The sequence below is a fragment of the Manacus vitellinus genome, unplaced genomic scaffold (assembly GCF_001715985.3).
Source record: "Manacus vitellinus isolate BGI_N305 unplaced genomic scaffold, ASM171598v3 scaffold_22_pilon, whole genome shotgun sequence".
In the NCBI taxonomy this organism is placed as follows: domain Eukaryota; kingdom Metazoa; phylum Chordata; class Aves; order Passeriformes; family Pipridae; genus Manacus; species Manacus vitellinus.
In genome coordinates this window covers 9,786,955-9,804,918 of record NW_021939632.1, presented here as the reverse complement: position 1 = coordinate 9,804,918, position 17,964 = coordinate 9,786,955, and the positions used below count along the sequence as shown (strand labels likewise).

Here is a 17,964-nt window from a genome sequence, read left to right as displayed (position 1 = left end):
CTGTATGATTTCATTGTAGCGCTTAGCTGTTCATATTTGTAATGAGGAATGTCCCCAGAATCTCAAATACAGGCCAGAGTGACAGTTGGTGTTTTAGCAGCATGTTACTCACTTGTTATGAAATTGCCCTCACTGATGTTCAGTCTTGGCCTGGAGGAATTATCCATGTGCCTCTGGGACTGTAAAACCAAATGAGAAACATCTGAAGGCATTGGGAGGGAAGGCTTGTGTGGATGAATTTCTCATCAGTTCAAGAAAGTTTGCATGTCTGATTGTAGTAGCAATCTTTCTTTCCTTAAATGCATACCATTTCAGATCACATTTTTAATTTCAAGGAGACCAATAAAAGATGAATATTTTATACTAATGGTTTTCTTTAAAAAAAAATCTCTAGCCAAGGATGACATTGCTGAGATCTTCTGGATTGGCTTAAATCAACTGGACGTTTCTGGAGGTTGGCAGTGGTCAGATCACAAACCTTTGAATTTTGTCAACTGGCATCCAGGTACTGATATTTCTGGTGGTATTAACAATATTCACAACAGTAACTAGTATTTTATGGGTTTTTTTTCCCTTCTCATTCCATTTTCAGAAGCATCTTTTCCTCCTAGCCAGTGAATCTTTCCATTCACATTCTATATTTATGGCTGATTAGATTAATAAATCTCTAAAAATGTAAAACTTAAATAGTATCTTTAAAATCCATATTAGTAAAGAATCCACAGCTCTCCTAGCTGCTGAATTTCTCCTCCCACTGACAGAATGGCATTGACTTTCCTCAAATATTATGATTGTTGGTGTGTGCACAAGGACTGACATTACTTAGAAGCTTAACTTGTGTTTTTAAACTTCAAGGTTACTTAAATTTGTTTCAAGGTGAAGATGAAAGGAGTATAAAACCTAAACCTTTGAAAAACCTTTTTTAATTACTCCAAAGTTCCTGGTAGTGTTGGTGAGACTCTTGTTTGTTAGGAATTTTCAGAATGAATTTGTAATATTTGCACAAATATGTCGTGGATATATATGAGAATCCTGGAGAAATAATGATCAGGAATACTGAAGCTAATACTGTTCTGTTACTCAAGCTGAATTTGAGCTTTTTTAAGTGGAATTCTCTTTTTTCCTTTACCTTCTAGAATAGTGCTGCAACAGGAATTCTGTGAAAAGTTGATAAGGGGTTTCTGTTACTTCTTTGAAAGCTTTACTAAGTAATTTCTGTGAGATTTTTCAAATGTGGTCTGTCTTTTGGAAAGGTTAAGAACTTTGCTGCTTGTACTACTGGCTGCACCTTCTTCTGGAACTGTGATCACACTGTAGGACTGTAATACAGAGCTAGAGGCAAGACTATCCTGAGCTACAGTGGCATAATTTAGTTTGCAGTCATAGCATACATACTAATATTTACTGCTCTGGTGAAAATACTTTACCATAACTAGTACAGGGAGAGCTTGGGTGCTCTGTGTAGGTCACAGCCAAAAAGTTCTTTTAGGAAAGGAGCTTCAAGGAAAGCTGGGGACTGCAAAAAAAGAAGATATTTTCTGTGATATTTCTAATTTGGGGCCTTGCCTAAGATTTCTGTAAAAGTAAGGGTTATGGTTAGCATTGAAAGAAAGTGCAGAGCTGTGCTTGGAGTGAGGGTGGGAAAGGACTGCCAAAGGAACTGCCAAAGGAAACTGAGGGCTGCAAAAACAGTTCTCCCCTGAGATATTTCTAGTCTGGGAAAGTGCTTGGCCAAGTGTTTGTTGTATTGTAAATAGAACATTCCTCCTGGTTCTATGATTAAACATTGGAAAAGAAGTCCAGATTCCTTGATTCTGAAACTTTCTTAGAAAAAACTTCCACCAGTTCCTATGGTAGGACAAGTGCTTTCATTTGATGCAAGTTTTCTTCAAATACAAGGTGCTGTAAAGTGTGTTATTCTTGTATTGAAAAGCAGTAGTAAAATGAAGCATTTTCTGCTATACTGTTTGATGACTTGTGTTACTCTGTTTTTATAGATATGCAGAGTTTGTCCCCACTGGATGGGACTAGTTGTGTGGTGATGAATGCTGCTTCAGGTCAGTGGCAGAGTTACCATTGTGGGACTCAACTTCCATATACTTGCAAGAAGTCGCTCAGTGAAGTTTCAAGCCTCCCAGGTAGGACAGTTTGCATTTTTGAGTTTTGTATGTTAATATGAGTATAATGTTCACTTATGGAGTCTTTTTTTTCCCTCCACAAGCCTTCTTAGGCAACTCTGCCAAAACATTTTCTCAACAGCTTTGGGTTGCTTAGCAGAGCAGAAGCAAACTCTGTTTCTCCAGTGTCAAGATGATGCATCACAAACAGTTTTTATTTTTTGCAGCTTTCTTGTTCACACAGAAAGCATTTTGCAGCACAGTCCTGCCCTTTTCATCACATTTTCCTCAAAGGCTTTTGCCTTCTTTCTTGTGTTGCTGGAAGTCTGGAACTGGCAGTTGCACCTTGAACCTTTTCATCTTTGCTTTAAGCCTGTTTCTCTCACTCTTGGTGTGTATTAAAATAAAGTGGGACTTACCTGGGTGTTGGATCAAACTCTGTTGAATTAAAATAGAAGTAGTTAAATAACCTTACTATCCTTTGAAACCAGGCCCAGCACTGGAAATCAGAGCGTAAGAAGTGGTAGCTTTCCCAGTGTGTACCCTTTACTGGACCCATAACAGCTCTTATGAGATAATTATTCCCTTCTCCTTACCTGCACACACATATACAGACTTTCAGGATATGGTGTCCAGCTGTGACATAGAACTGCTTCCATGCTTTTGGACATTTACCTTCACCTGGATGTCCAACCCTTCCCATATCTATGACCTGTTCTTCCATGCATGCTTTGGCCTTATTGAATTTCCAGGGCTCATGCTTGCAGAGATCTCCTGCAAAAACTTTTACTGGAAGGTAATTGTCCTTGGATAATGGGGAGGACTAGGGCATAAGAGGGATGAAGAAGCAGTGTTGTGGAGGTGGAAAGTGTCATGGAGTGTCTCTGACTAAGCCATGTTCTCTCCAGCTCCCCCTGGAAAGGTGTGTGCCTTTGAGGAAAAAGTAGGAATCAATTTAAATTTGACTAAACTGGTTCAAATTTCCAAATGATCCCCTGAAAACTAGTTGCCAATAATAATTCTTATCTGTTCTCTTGCTCCTCAGTGGGGTATGTGGAGGTATTACCAGTGTTTATATAGTGTATTATTAATTAAAAAACAAAATTCCTGTGATTGGAGTGTTTTATAGTGTGCTTTGAACCAGAAAGGCTGTTAGTATATACCTTTTCAACATGCATTAAAACCAATTTGAATTCTTGAATATCTTGAGAAAAAAAAACAAACTTAAAACTAAGTATTTGTTGAGTTGTGTGCTGCAGTCCTGCAGTGACTTATCTTGATTTGTCGTTAGTTGCTTTTGAAATCTTGCTTACAACTACTTTTGAACCTTTTGCTTACATTATGGCTTAAGCTTAATGTAATGCATTCTTGCTTTTTACTTGCACTCACACTAACTTCTTTCTCCTTCTGCCTACTTCATGGCCCCAAAATATGAGTCCTCATAGTGCTGCTCTTTGAAGTCTATTTGTTTGACTAAACTGTGACCCTTTCTTAAAAAATTAGCTCTGAAGAGATGCTAACATATTCTGATTGCTGCATTCTGGCTGTTTTCAAGGTGCTGCTGGATTTAAAGCCAACCCCTTGCACTACTCGAAGTAAAACAAAAGCCTCTAATTCCATTTCTCTTCATTATTAGAGGATTGGAGACACTTGGATACTCGCTGTGATTCGGGCTGGCTTCCCTATGATGGCTCTTGCTACATGCTGATAAATAACCCATCACCTTGGAGCGTGGCAGATGAGTTGTGCAAAGCAAATAAGAGTAACCTCATCAGCATACACTCATTAGCAGATGTTGAACTGGTTGTTACAAAGCTTCATAATGGTGAGTTGAGATAGTTGTAAAGGTCAAGCATTAAGTGCTGCACACCACAAATTAGAAACTGCTTTCCATGTTCTAGTATAAGCTTGTCATGACCTCTTGCTTTTAAATGTAGGTGTTCATTCTGTAGGTGTACTGAGACTGGTGCTGAATGTTGCTGTTCAGATCCAGGCCCTCTATGTTAGCCCTTGTTTTGGTTTGATTTATTGATTTATTTATTTATTTACTGGGCTAACCTACTTCTAGTTTCTTAGTACTTTGTGTTTTATTTTCTCATTCAAAGAGAATAGTAGATAATTGGGTCAATATTTTGACTACTGGAGCACTGAACTAATAAATATTATCTGCTCTCTTCAGTGTTACATCTTTGTCTACACTCGTAAAATTAAATTTGGTTCAGCTTCATTTTGCTTATGTGTTTGTTATTTCTGTTTGTGGAATTTTTTTTTCTTTTTGTTATGTTCTCTGTGAAACTCACAATCAAGAATATAAGTTAAGAAACAAGATAATAATACATTGTGCTTGTCTCAAATACCCTTTTTCACTGTAAGAAAAAAAATCAGCACAGTATAGTGATAAAAATATTAATTTTGCTGATGTCACATTCCTTTCCTATTAGTTTGAATATCATTTTGAAACTACAGTGTTGTCCTAATTTTAAATTGCAGATGCAGAAGAAGAAATGTGGATGGGTCTTAGGAATGAAGATGTGCCAACCTTGTTCAAATGGTCAGATCGTTCGACTGTGGTTTTTACATATTGGGATCAGAATGAACCAAAAGTTCCTTTTAACAGCACTCCTAACTGTGTGTCATATTCAGGCAAGGTAGGAACACAGTGTTACATCGTAGTAGAGGTGACATTGATGTGTGTGAAAGCCAAGGAGGGGGATAAAGCAGATAACTGATCTTATTTCTGGAATAATCTTTAAAATACATGTAATCATTTTTCTACGAGCAAATTGCTTTAAATTATTTAACCAAAACTTGCTAGCTGTGTACTGGAAAGAATGGAAGAAATGACTCACAGCTCTGAGACTGTCACTACTGTTGGCCAGACGGTTGTCCTTGTCACTGTGTTTTGGGTTAATGTATTCTTGCATGTCTCTGGTAGAGAGCTAGGAAGGGGGTGGGGCAAACTATTGAAAGGAAAAGCTGGGTTCAGCCGTCTTCAGGACCAATTTGGGCCACCCAGTGTGAGGATGGGTAGTGAGATACCTTGGTAAGAGGAGAGGACAGACACTGAGGCTATACAGTGTAGAGGAAGGAAGGACTGGGTGAAGGAAAGAGATCACTAGGATAATGGGAAGCGGGTTATATCCTATCCAGATTCAGCAGAAAAGTGGGGTGAGCCATTGGATCTCATGTGCTCAGCTCCTGTGAGCTGTGTCTAAGCTGCTTCCACAGCAATCTGAGCAGATCTCCTGCACCCATTCCCTTCCTGATCTAAGAGAGTTGGCACCACCCTGGCCTTTTCTTTCCCTTTTGGATGTGATCCAGAATCCTTCCATCTCCGCATGTGCCAGCTTTCTCTCTCCCTTCCAAACATGCGCCTATGCATACAACCCAGGACATCTCGCCCAAATATTTATGGTAGAGGCATTTTGGCTTTCCCCTTGTGGAAACTCAACCCCTGCAAACATGGAAATTGAAAGATGTTAGAATTTAAAATATTTTTTTCCTTTCATTCTTATAGTTGGGACAGTGGAGAGTGAAATCCTGTGAAGAAAAATTGAAATATGTTTGCAAGAAAGAAGGAGAGATTCTGAATGAAACAAAATCAGATGAAAGATGTTCACTGGAAGAGGTAATAGCCTGCATTTCTTTTACTGTCACTTGGTTCAGAAAGCTAAAATCTGCCTAAAAGCACTTACTTCCTCTACTTCCATTTCATTCTTGTCCATTCAGTAAAATCTGTGAAACGTTTTAGCTGGGAAAGGACATGTGTATAGCATGAGCTAAATTTCAGATTCTCCTAAGCAGGCTCTGGATGTATTATCAACCTGTTTATTGATGAAAGTATTACGAACCTGGACCCAGGAGATGTTGTGTTTTATTTATTTGTTTGAAAAAACAAATTAGAAATGTTATTGATAACACCGTTTGTTCTGCGGTTTATGCTTTAAATATGTTTTAAAATTTAAGATAAGCACTTTGCAACATAAAGATATGCAAAGATTGTTAACAGAGATTAGGTTTCTGTTACACATCACTAGGCTCTCATTTTTGTTCTGTGACTTGAATAAAGGTGGGAGGGGTTTGGTTGTTTTGCCTTTTTTTTTTTAAGGTATAACATGTTACAGCACAAATAAGGCTTAAAAAGAAGTCTCTTGTCTTTCGAACAAGCTTAGGATGGTATTACTAGCTACTTCAGAGTTATTTGGTTCAGTCTTGTGTGGCACATTACTTGCAACAGGAAAAATGTTTATCCCATATCTTTCTTCCTGCGCAACCTTGGGGTACTTTTCACTGTCTTTTCAGAGACCTCTAGCATGTAGAGTTACAGCTTTAAGTGCTGTTCAGACACCAATGGCATTGGTAGGCTAGAAAAGAGTTAACACGTTAATGTGTCTTGAAATTTCAGTGTAAATATGGGGATAAGTGTTTGAATAATAGAGAAATTTTGTAAGTTCATCCTTTTTTTCTCAGAAGTAAAGAAACACTAGTAATGCCCTCTTAGTATTCCTCTGTTTGAATCCTGGCGTTGGTGGAACAGCATGAAAACTCCTATTGTTTTGAATAGGACTATGCTGTTGTCCTTGTGTTTCTCTCTGTAAATGTACGTAGTGGTCAGAAGACTCTGCACAGGCAAGCTAAAACAGTGGTGTATTTTATTCCTGTGGCTGCATTATTTCTTACAACTGTGAATCTGAAGAGTTGATGATACTGGACCTTGTATGTGACATGCTGCGACACACTGCATTTCTTTCTTGTTTATGATGTGCCAGCTTGTGGCATCAGCAATGTTGGCAATGATTTATTTTCTCCTGTAGGTAATGCCTAAATTAGATTGTTTTGTACAAATGTGGTTTTTGTTCTCTAACCAGGGATGGGAGAGACACGGGAACTACTGTTACAGGATCGATAAAACGGAAGTTTCATTTGGAACACGGTGCAATCTTACAGTGATGAACAGGTAAAGCACATTTGTAACTTATAGGCAGGTTTAACAGTACAATCCTGGAGGAAAAGATCAGAGATTAAAACCTTGGTGTGCTAACTAATGGTTCATAAAGAAAAAGTAGGGAGAGAATTGCTTTTGCTGAGAACTAGTGAAAATTAGTGTTTGGTGTGACTGTGGTAAACTTACAACATGAAACCTTCTTGGAAGCATGAGAATTCCCAGCCTAGAGACCACATGTTGAATACAGGACTGCCTGGACAACTGCTTGAACTGACTCATGTAGTAATACGCCTATTTTTCGAATTGTCTCAGTAGTTTCAGATATCTTTCAAATATTGACTCAGCTCAATCTGTGAATTTTCAGATTTGAGCAAGAATTTATAAACAGTCTGATGAGAAAACACACCAAAGTTGAAGAAAAATATTTCTGGACTGGTTTGCAGGATATTAGCCAATCAGGAATATATTCCTGGGGTACAGTGAATGGGGAAAAAACTGAAGCTGTGACATACTCTAACTGGAATTCCTTGCAACCAGGTAAGTTTGAAAATTAAAAAAATACATAAAAATACTATTTTTTTTGATTGAGCAAGCAATGGAGTACCATGTCACAGAACTCCAGGCATGAAATAAAATAGTAAATCACAAATATGTCAGGTTTTTTTGGGAAAACCAGCCAATGGTTTTAAATGTGTTTTTCGTGGCTTTTATCTTAGAGTTTTCAGGAGGATGTGTGGCCATGTCCAATGGAAATTCTCTTGGAAAGTGGGAAACTAAGGACTGTAAAACCACTAAAGCGTTTTCGATCTGCAAAAAATATATTGGGCAGCCCAAGGAGCCAGAAGTGCTACCAAAGCCAACTGATCCCTGTCCCCCTGGGTGGCACAATGGATCAGGCCTTGCCTGCTACAAGGTAAAATGTTATTCCTGTTTGATTTTAATTACTTGTTACTGTCTTGGAGCAAGTGTGTGATTATGTGGCGCATAGCTGCTCTGAAGTGTATCTTAAAGGTGTTTTACACCAGGAGGGGGAATTGGTTTTGATGCTACAGCATTTGCCCTGTGCTGCCGTCTCAGGAGCCTGTTGCTGTTGGAGGGTGCTGTACCCATATCATACCCTGCTGCCAACTTGCATGCGGAGACACCTGAATAGGGAAGGAAAGCACTTTGCATCACCTGCCCTTGTTCTTTTCCTTTCTGTACTCTTAACAGTGTAGACAGGAGAGATGGGATTTTCTCTGGTATGAGTGTGGATATAAAAAATGTGCAGCCTCAATTGCATTTTACTGTTTTTGAAGTGAACAGTGGAAATAAGCAGCTGAACTGTTAGCTGGAATGGCTTAAACAAGTTTGTATTTAGAAATGCAGGTTTTTTCCTCCTATTAACAGTGAAAGTTATTGCCTGAAGTTAAAACTGAGACTGTTCATTGGGTTGTTTATTCATTATTTCTGGACTCAGTGTCTGCAATGAACTGTCTCTTGTAAACAGCTCATGTAGCAAAGTGGGGAATCCCAGCTCGAATAACAAGGGTGTGGGCAAGCATCCCGAAGGGGTAGGTCTAGCTGATGTGCAGCATACCTGTCACATAGTTGATGGACATGACAGCTGGCCCTAGCAGATTCTCCAAAACTGTTGTTGACCAAATGCAGGATGTCTGTGCAGAGAGATCCAGCTGATGGGAATTGGCTTGGACTGAAACCAAGGGGATCAAGTGGAAATGTTAGCTGAGGGATATGAGCCAAAGTTGCAACTCTGATGCATACAGGTAGCAAAGGGTGTGCCAAAGAACTTCCTTCACCCGCAGCACCCAAGCGAGCACAGTTTCAGTGAACATTAGGCTTTGCAGTTCATGATAAATTTGAAAGAACAGCATCCCTTAAAACTTACACTTTGACTTACAGTTTTGGAATGACTTGGGTGGTGTTTTCTAAAATCTTTCTGGTAAAGAAAAACAGAGAAAGTCTGTCATATGGAATATATTGAGTTTGAAATAAATTTTGTCAGCTAAACTTCAGAGTGTGACTGTTGTCAAACAAACTGGAAAAAAAATTATTAAAAAGTGACGTTCTCTCCCTGTGGAAATACCGGTTATTAAATCTCAGGTGATCACATTTGAGTAGTACCAGGAATGTTTTAAAAACGCTGTCACTTGTGTCATTTTCTGCTCTGATGTTTGGCTGTTGTGAAGTTCTTCCACAGTGAAAGAGTGCTGCGAACCAGGACCTGGGAAGAGGCAGAAAGGTTCTGTGAAGCACTTGGAGGCCATCTGCCTAGTTTTAGTCACTCAGAAGAAGTCAAGGCACTTCATTCTATCCTGAGAAAAATGATAAGGTAACAAACTGGCTGTGCTTTAAAATTTTGATTTCCGTTACTTTCTACAGTAGATCGCAAATGCTGCTGCTGACCCCGAATGGCAAGTATGAGACAGTGTGCAGCAACTGTGTTTCCCACAGTAAAAACAGCTAGATGTGGCATTTGAACTGCCTTGCTGGAAAATGTCAAGGGAATACAGCTTGGGTAAATATTTCACATTGCTAGAGGCAGCACAAGAAAAGAGAAATTTATGTAATGGAAGATATTCAAAGCAAGTTAAGTCTCTTGTTATAATAAGTATTTCCTTCTTTATGTTGAATTTTGGCACAGCTAGATGGTAGTTGTACCTATTCTTTACTGGTACAATCTTAAGAGACAAATTATTATTCCAGTTTTGCAGCTACACCTCATTTTTATTCATGAAATATTTTATTCATGCTTCTTGACTAAACTGGGTGCTATCTTTTGAAAATATGCATAATGTAGTGTCCAGCAATCTGGTTGGCACAGATCCCTTTTGGCATAACTGCAATAACACTATATGGGCATTAGATGGGTGGGCTGAGTTTTCTGGTATCAACAAATTAAATGCTACATAATTTATGAGTTTAAACCTCTATTTTTAATCAAATGAACTGTCACTGCAAAGCTTTATTAGACATTGGTGTGATGTCAGATTCTTGTGTAATATGTTTTTTTTGATTGACAGCCTGGTTTTTTAGAACTTTTGCCAGCTTAAACTCAAATGCTGCCAGTTATGTGATCTAAATTTTTTCATCAACAAACTAAATCAGGATTATATCAGAAGCTGCCAGCACACAACACTGTGATTAAATTTTAAAACCTGATGACTGAAGAGAGTCCTTCTTGAAAAGACAGTGGACTTTTTTTAGAAGTGCAGAAGTCATGAAAATTACTCAGTGTTTTTGTTAAGAAGAGAAAAAACCAAACTCATATGCTCTATATATAGAGAGTTTTGCTTGTGTAAAAGCCACTTGTGATTCCTTTGCTAAATTGACTGAAGTCCCTGAAATAAAAATCAGAGCAGAAATTATTTATAGCTATATCTTATTAGACTCTTTTGCAATTACAGATTTTGTTTTAGTGTACCTAATCTACTGTGAAATGTGAATAGAGAAGTAACATTTTATTGTCCTACAAGTACTTGGAACTGCTTTTCAGCTTGCAGACCATCTGAGGTATTAATTATAGCTAATGACCACTTTTTTGTTAGGAGTTTAAAGATGGAGACTTCTGTCATTCCAGGAAGTCAGCTGATATACAATGCTCCTGCCCTTCCCATACTTCAGAAAACTTGAACTTAGTCTGAAAGAAGGAAAGTCCCAGTACTTCAATTTTATTTTACCAGAACTTAAGATAAGGGACAACATACAGAGCCCAATATAAATTGACTTTGCAGTCAGCATTGCAGTGACTACGCATGTCAAATATAACTGAAAACACAGTATTTTTGTCTGAGCTAACCCCTTTTTCAGGACTTCAGAACATTCTGAACTGGAATACTACATATTTGATATTGCCTGAAGTATTTTAAGTAATGTTTGTTTGTTTAGCTAATATAATTGCTGAAGATATTTATGCTTTTATATTACTCAGAGGTGGTGATTACATAGCATATTTTGGAGGTCAAGTGTCAAGGGTAGTGTGTCTGAAACTTAAGCTCATTTGAGAAAGGAGATAGGAAACCAAGTGAATTATTTTACCAAGAACAAATAACTTAGCTAACTGGGAGAAATCTTCCTAAGGTAATGTTAGATGTGATTAGCTTCTGGAGTGCACTGGCATGCAGTTTGTTCATATTCCCTGTATTTAGTCAGTGCAAACTCTGACCTTGAATATTCATTCAGTGCATTCATTTTGGCTTGGGGAAGGAGCCACACCTCTGCTCTTTTGGTTTTGGGTTTTTTCCCCTTGCACAGTTCTCTGGTGACTCATTGAGAATTATTTGTTTTTAAATGTTAGCAAGAGTCAGTTTGGTTCACCAGGAAAAGGGCAGCTTGCCTAGTCCATTCTGTTCTTTACTCAGATTCCACCTTAGAGGCAAACAAGAGCTAGAATTGCTCCAGCCAAGTCAGGCTATTGCCATTGGAAAGGAAAATGAACTTTGCCTGCCAACCTTCCCCTGTCTGGAAGAAATAGGAGAGAACCTCTTTTCACTTGAAGGGACATGATACAGGCAGAACAGATCTGGTTCAGTTACTTCCATTCTTTTAGAAGTGTGGTTTTGAGCATTCTGCAGCTTATAGCTGGCAGCAGCCCTGGACACAGGGAGGGTAATACCTTGGATTGGTTAGAAATAACATTTCAGTGAGGACACCTTACTAGAAAGAAATCAGTTGCCTTTTATATGAACAGTTCTGCTGCTGTAATTGTTCTGAATCAAGAAAGCCTCATGAATACTTGAGTTTGAAAGAAAAAACTGATCTTAACCTGCTGGCTAAAAGAGCGGTAAAGCTGAGATGCAGGCTGTAGTAATTGCATTAATTCAGCTTCTCTTCCACTCAAGAGTAGGTAATTAGCAGGATGTGATTTAGCTAGTGCAGTAGCCTGTTACAGGGGGAAGAACAGAGGTTTAGATGGGATTCATACATAGATTTAGGCCAGTGCTGCCTAAGATTAAATGGTGCCTTAAATTGCACCATTAATGAGTTGGCCCAGATGTACACATTACCTCACGTCAAGAACTAGATTGACTTACAAGTCCCAATAACTTCACTGAGGCTCCTAATCTTGTGTTGGAGCTGACATAAAGGACAGAAAAAATAATTTTTCTCTTTCAGCAGTTAGAATACAACTAGAAAAATTACTGGTTTATAGTCCCTTTACATCAGTCTACACAGTATTTATCCACTCCTGTAGAACATTGACTTTTATGAAGTTTTAGTTCTATGTGAGAGAAAAGCCACCAGTATTCTGCAGGGATTGCTGGAGATTTAGGATCTTTCATCGTTAATCAGTGTGGAGCCCATTGTAAAGCACAAATTGCACCTACTTTTTAGGTTAAAACACAGGATAATCTAGGTTTTAGAGACAATTCCAGGAGTGTAGCTCAAAGAATACTCTGGCAGTGATAAATCCATTTTGATACAAATCCGTAGGATGGATTTTAAATGCTTTGCAGTGAGAAGACAGATGCCTGAAGCACAAACAAATTCCGTGCTGCAAGCTTAGTTACAATAGAGAGTCTTAATTCGTATTTTTCTTAAATAGTTGCTGGAATTCTTTCCTGTGATGAGATGATAGTATAATTTCAGAGGAATATCAAAAGGCATAAAAGTACTGTCAGGTATAGTGTAGTAGTTGCTGAATTAGTCATGGTCATGTCTGAACAGTTCCAAAAGAAGCAAAATATGTACATTAATATGTAAGAGCCTAGTCAGCTGAAAATGTGGTTCTGTTTGCAGGCCAGTAATTGTAAAGTAGGAGAATAGCTAATTCTTGACCTGGCACACTTTTTTTTTTTTAATTCAAGTCTATTTATTACCTAAAAGCCAAATACAAGTTGACAGACTTTGAAAAATTGCTCTAGATTCTCAGGTAATTACTGCAAATTACTGCAAATCCTTTTGAAACAAGTTTCTCAAATGGCTGATGCTAAAGGGAACTCTACCAAATAAAATACTATTGCCCTTCTAGGATTACATGTACTTAGCCCACATACTCTGGGCTAAGGTTTTTCCTGGTGCTGCACCATCAGTATTTTCAGGCTATCTAGCATCTTTATGGTCATATGTGTAAAAAGCTAGTGGCACAGCCTTATCAAAGACTTTCTTAACATTGCCTTATGATTTCATAACATTGCGGGTAAGCCTGGGTCTGAGTCCATCCCTCCTTGTAATAAAGTCAGTTTCATAAACTTTCCAAGTTCTGACTTTAAATCTCCTTGTTAAGTTTGTCAGCACTACTTTTTTGGGAGCCTTTTCCAAACTCTGACCTCTGCTGGTCAGACATCTCTTTCCATTTTTGAGCCTAAATTTATTTCTGAGATGTGGTTCATTCAGACTTGATGTCCTTTTTGCTCAAATAGCTCCTCTTCTTGGGGGTTTAGTGTCCTAAAATATTAAAAAGAATAATTATATCCTTTTCCTGTCTTTCTTTGTAAAGGCTGGACAAGAAAATCTTTAATTCTTATTAATAGCCTGAACTCTAATTTCCTCAAATGTCCTGTGTTCCTTCTCTGTATTTGATACAATGTGAATTTATGGAATTAGTACTCCTGATACAGTTTTACAAGAGCCCTGTACTGTGGCATCAATACTTTACTATTGCTGTCAGACTACTTTGGTGAGAGTACCTGTTCCACAGCTCTTTTGCAGTAGGGTTTCATGTAGGGTGTGATTTCATAGAAAACTCATGGTCTTTCTCCTCTCTGCTGCTTCCATGTGATACTGTCATTCAGAGAAGTGTCTGTTGCCTTTCTTGGGCAGGGGAGAACATCTAATTAGAGTGAATTATCATAAACTTCAGTAACTAGCACAAAATCGATACTTTGAGAAGTTGCAATACAAGGCTAACCTTGCAGTTTGACTAGCACATTTAACTTTGTTGTAGAATCTTTAGATTCATAAGCAATAGCAAAGAGTATGGTAAAGGTTCTTACTGCAGATTTGAGTATATACATTGTAAACCCATTTTTTCAGGCAACTTAGTATCTTGGAGCACAGTTGAAATTTTGGATTTAAGTATCCCTTGCTTATGAAAAGTGAAGAAGTGAAATGTAGGAAAAAAGACAGTTCTGACTGGACTGTAATTTCTATTGCCACTCATTTATGCAACCATTGAAATTGGTGGTGTTAGGTGCTTATTTAAGTCTATACCACATTTATGAATGTGCATAATTGAAATAGGTGCCCATGTTTGGTGTGTTTATATCACTGACAAAGCTAAGGGAAATATGATGCCAGTTGTGCTTTGTGAGTAAAAGCTTTTGTGTGATTTGAGGAAGAGTATATTTGAGCTGGTGGTGGAGAGAGAGATGGCCTAAGATGGACAAGAGAAAGAGAAACAAGGCATATAAACACTCTGTGTGTGATTGTGGAAGAAAAGTGTAGAAAAGAGACCTTTACATCAAGTGACAACCGATGAAGTGGTGATTCAACCAACAAAGGAATTATCTGAGTTAGCTAGTTTTCTTCTGTACAGAAGAGGTCCTAGCCCTTATACCTCTTTTCTCTTTGAACTGCTACAACTTGCAGTAGTAAACCTTTGTTTCTGTGATCAACAGCTGGTTGATCATAAGTAATGCCATGACATAGGTCAATCTTTTTATTAAATGTGCTGAACCATATGCTTGGCGTAAGATTTTTGTCTTATTTGTTTACAGCAATGACAGATGGGTATGGATTGGAATGAATAAGAGGAGTCCAGATTCTTTAGGAACCTGGCAGTGGAGTGATGATAAACCCGTAAGTTAACTTTTAACCTGGAAACATGATGTCCTGATTTGTTTCAACTTGGGTTGAATCGAAAGTAAATTGATAAATATGGTAATTAGAATATGGCAAATCCTTCAGTACATTAATAATTCAGAAGAAGATTGTACACTTAAGAGCTATCATCCAGGCAGATTTCCAATTACAAACATATCTTTATAAGGTTAACCTGATTTCTGTCTCCATTATATTAAAATACTTAATATAGCAGTAGTTAATAGAAATATAGTAGTAAACATCTAAGAGCTGGTGGAGAGAACAAGGTGTCTTCTTGGCAGACAGAGGGGAAGGTTTATCAGTTCATCTCCTTGATATGTCAGACTTCTCCAAAAATATCTTCCTCAATGTAATTGTTTTGTTTGCCTGAAATTGTGAGTTCTTCCCTCCACACAATAACAGATATGGAGACTCAAAATTGATCGAGCGACTGCCATTCAACACATATTTTAATAGTAATAAACATAATGGGACCCCAGGTTTGAATGGTTTTCTCTTGGGTTTACCACAGCAAACATTGCTGATTCTTTCATCCTGTCCATCACCATGTAGGTAACTAGTGTTGTTATGCCACTCGAGTATCTGGAAGATGAATATGATACAAGAGACTGTGCTGCATTAAAGGTTAGTTTCAAGATTTTTAATAACAACATGCATATTTTTATTTGGAAGTACTTGCAAAAAATACTTTCTCCAGGCGTATATTGAATTTAGGTTGAGATGTTTTCTTAACATAGTGAAAAAGCTGCTAGTGTTCCCTTTATCAATCTACACCTGTTACTGATTATCCTTATTCAAATAGCTTTTTGTGAACCAAGCACTGTGCTAATGATAACTTTTCATAAGACTTCTTTTGAACCTTTTTAACTACAAAATATTTTAGTAACAATGCTGTTTGCTATTGCATAATGCCATACTATGTATCTCTAGTATATTAAACTCTTAGGGACGTATCATGGCATCTAAAACAAAAAAGCAGAGCCCTACCTGTAACTTTTTAAAATCTAAATTAGTTTTTCTGAACTGCAAATTAAGAAAAAGTTTGAAACCTGAAGTAGGGGAATGCAGTAGCCAGGATAGAGCATGTGTTTGTGTTTATTTTGCCTATTTCCTTGTTTACTGGTGAAATTGACTGTAAGTGCCATGTTGGTTTTTAATTTCAAATATCAGACTTCTGCTTAATCCCTAATTATGTTCTTTGTTACTTAATTTAGTCTTGATGGCATGAGATTTAAAATGGCCTTTAACTTTTCTGAAGCATCACCTGACTTTTTACAATATCATTCCAGTACCATCCCTTTTAATGTAATTAGAACCACCTCTGCTTTTAGGACTTAATAAAGGAAAGGATAATTGCATCCCTTTGCTTCTGTTCTCAGCCATTTCCCTCAGTCTCTTCTGCTGTGTTCATTACCCCAGACTTGAGAAGCTGGTTCAGCACTGAGCTCCTAAAAATTTTAAACTAAGGAGAGCGGTTTGAAGGGAATGCTGTGAATGTAGTAACTTCCCTCTCCTACCTGCTAGTTATAGACATGTTATTTCAGCAGATGATAAGAAATTCTCCTTACTGGAGACATCAGCAAGAGTGAAGTCAGTTCTTTAAGCTTGATTGTAAGAAATAATCTTAAATAAGAAAGATTATTTCTGTGCCAGTTTCAGCAGAAATGAGAATCATTTCAGGGGAACAAGTGGCAATAGATAATTTAATAACAAACATCTATGAGATCCTGTGTGCCACAGAAACCCTAAGAAATAATATTGCTAGAAAAGATTTGTATGTAACTGACCTTAAGCCTTTACCTAATTCCTTCATGTGGGGAGTTACAGTTGAAGTTACAGTTGTATCTGTTTATTTTTTGCAAAATATACTGTGGGACTAACAACACCATAAAATACACTGACTTTGGCAAAGTACTTTTTTAATACAGTGTAATTCTACATTTCAGAGGCCTATGCTGTGCTAACTCTGTTCTCTGTTTCTACTTTTATACAGACCTCCCAGTTTTCACGGAGGTCATTTTGGAGATTTTATTTCCATGAAGGCAGAGACCTGGAATTTTACTTCAGGCCTTTTGATTGTGAAGCTAAACTTGAATGGGTCTGCCAGATAACAAAAGGTAAACTGCAGTTACATCCATTTGTTCATATAAAGAGTTTATTACAACTGAGTTGTCAGTATTGCCCAATAATAGATGTTTCAGGGGATGAAGCTTTCTTGTTGTGGTGGGATACTGGTAGATACACTACTTAGATGCTTGTATTCTGCTTGAGAGATTAAAAAAACCCAGAGATGTTTAAGACAGAGGTATGCAATACTCCATTAAATTTACATCAGCTCATTTTAAACTATTAAACCTGTGTGTGATTTCCTTCTCCTTTTGTTTTTTCCATCATGAATACTGAGAAATATGAGTACTAACCATCCCTTCCGTTATTGGTGGCTGCAGTCTTGGTAGAAGGTGAACTCTAAGTGACTGTTCCTTTTTTCCTTTGGACAGGTAGCACTCCAAAGACACCTGAGTGGTATATACCAGGTAAATGGACTTCTTGTGTATTCTTCCACTATGGTTGTTTATACTCAATATCTTTTATTAGTGTTGTTACATTGCTGCTGCAATACCTGTTTGATATCAGGAAGGGTTATGATGGACAGAATTTGATTCTGAGAGAGTTTAGAATGCAGAGTGTTGACTCTGTCAAACTGAGATTTCTTACTACATTCAGAAAAGGATTAGTTTTTCAGAATTGATTTCTTTCACATGTGATATTTCTTCCGCGTAGATGAAATTGGAATTCATGGAGCCCCACTTATTGTTGATGGAGCAGAGCTGTGGTTTGTACCAGATAAGAATTTGAGCTACCAGGAAGCTATTTTCTACTGTCAAAAAAATGATAGTGATTTAGCCTCAGTGGAGTCTTACCCTAAACTCAGGGCAATACTGTCTCAAATAGAAAAGGTAAGGTGGTGTAATCTCTTTTAACAGTTACTTTACACTGTAGGGAAATTTTCTTGCCAGGTTTTCCGATATAACAAAACGTTAATCCCTAATTTCTTTCTTTTTCCTTTTGGCCTCTCAATTATACTGAAAGGGAAAAGATGAATTAAAAGAGAATTATTTTAATGGCAGCCTTGTAAAA

The 17,964-nt window shown here is 37.7% G+C and overlaps 1 protein-coding gene across 1 annotated transcript in view; it reads left to right on the top strand.

Moving 5' to 3' along the window:
* Positions 1–17,964, top strand: part of LY75 (lymphocyte antigen 75) — a 45,567-nt gene that overhangs the window by 6,147 nt on the left and 21,456 nt on the right. Inside the window, 14 exon segments of the mRNA XM_018072555.2 lie at positions 395–505; positions 1,998–2,138; positions 3,754–3,942; positions 4,608–4,765; positions 5,635–5,745; positions 6,986–7,074; positions 7,427–7,599; positions 7,779–7,975; positions 9,252–9,394; positions 14,721–14,802; positions 15,379–15,450; positions 16,820–16,943; positions 17,325–17,360; positions 17,608–17,783. Of these exon segments, the coding sequence (XP_017928044.2) occupies positions 395–505; positions 1,998–2,138; positions 3,754–3,942; positions 4,608–4,765; positions 5,635–5,745; positions 6,986–7,074; positions 7,427–7,599; positions 7,779–7,975; positions 9,252–9,394; positions 14,721–14,802; positions 15,379–15,450; positions 16,820–16,943; positions 17,325–17,360; positions 17,608–17,783 (1,802 nt within the window).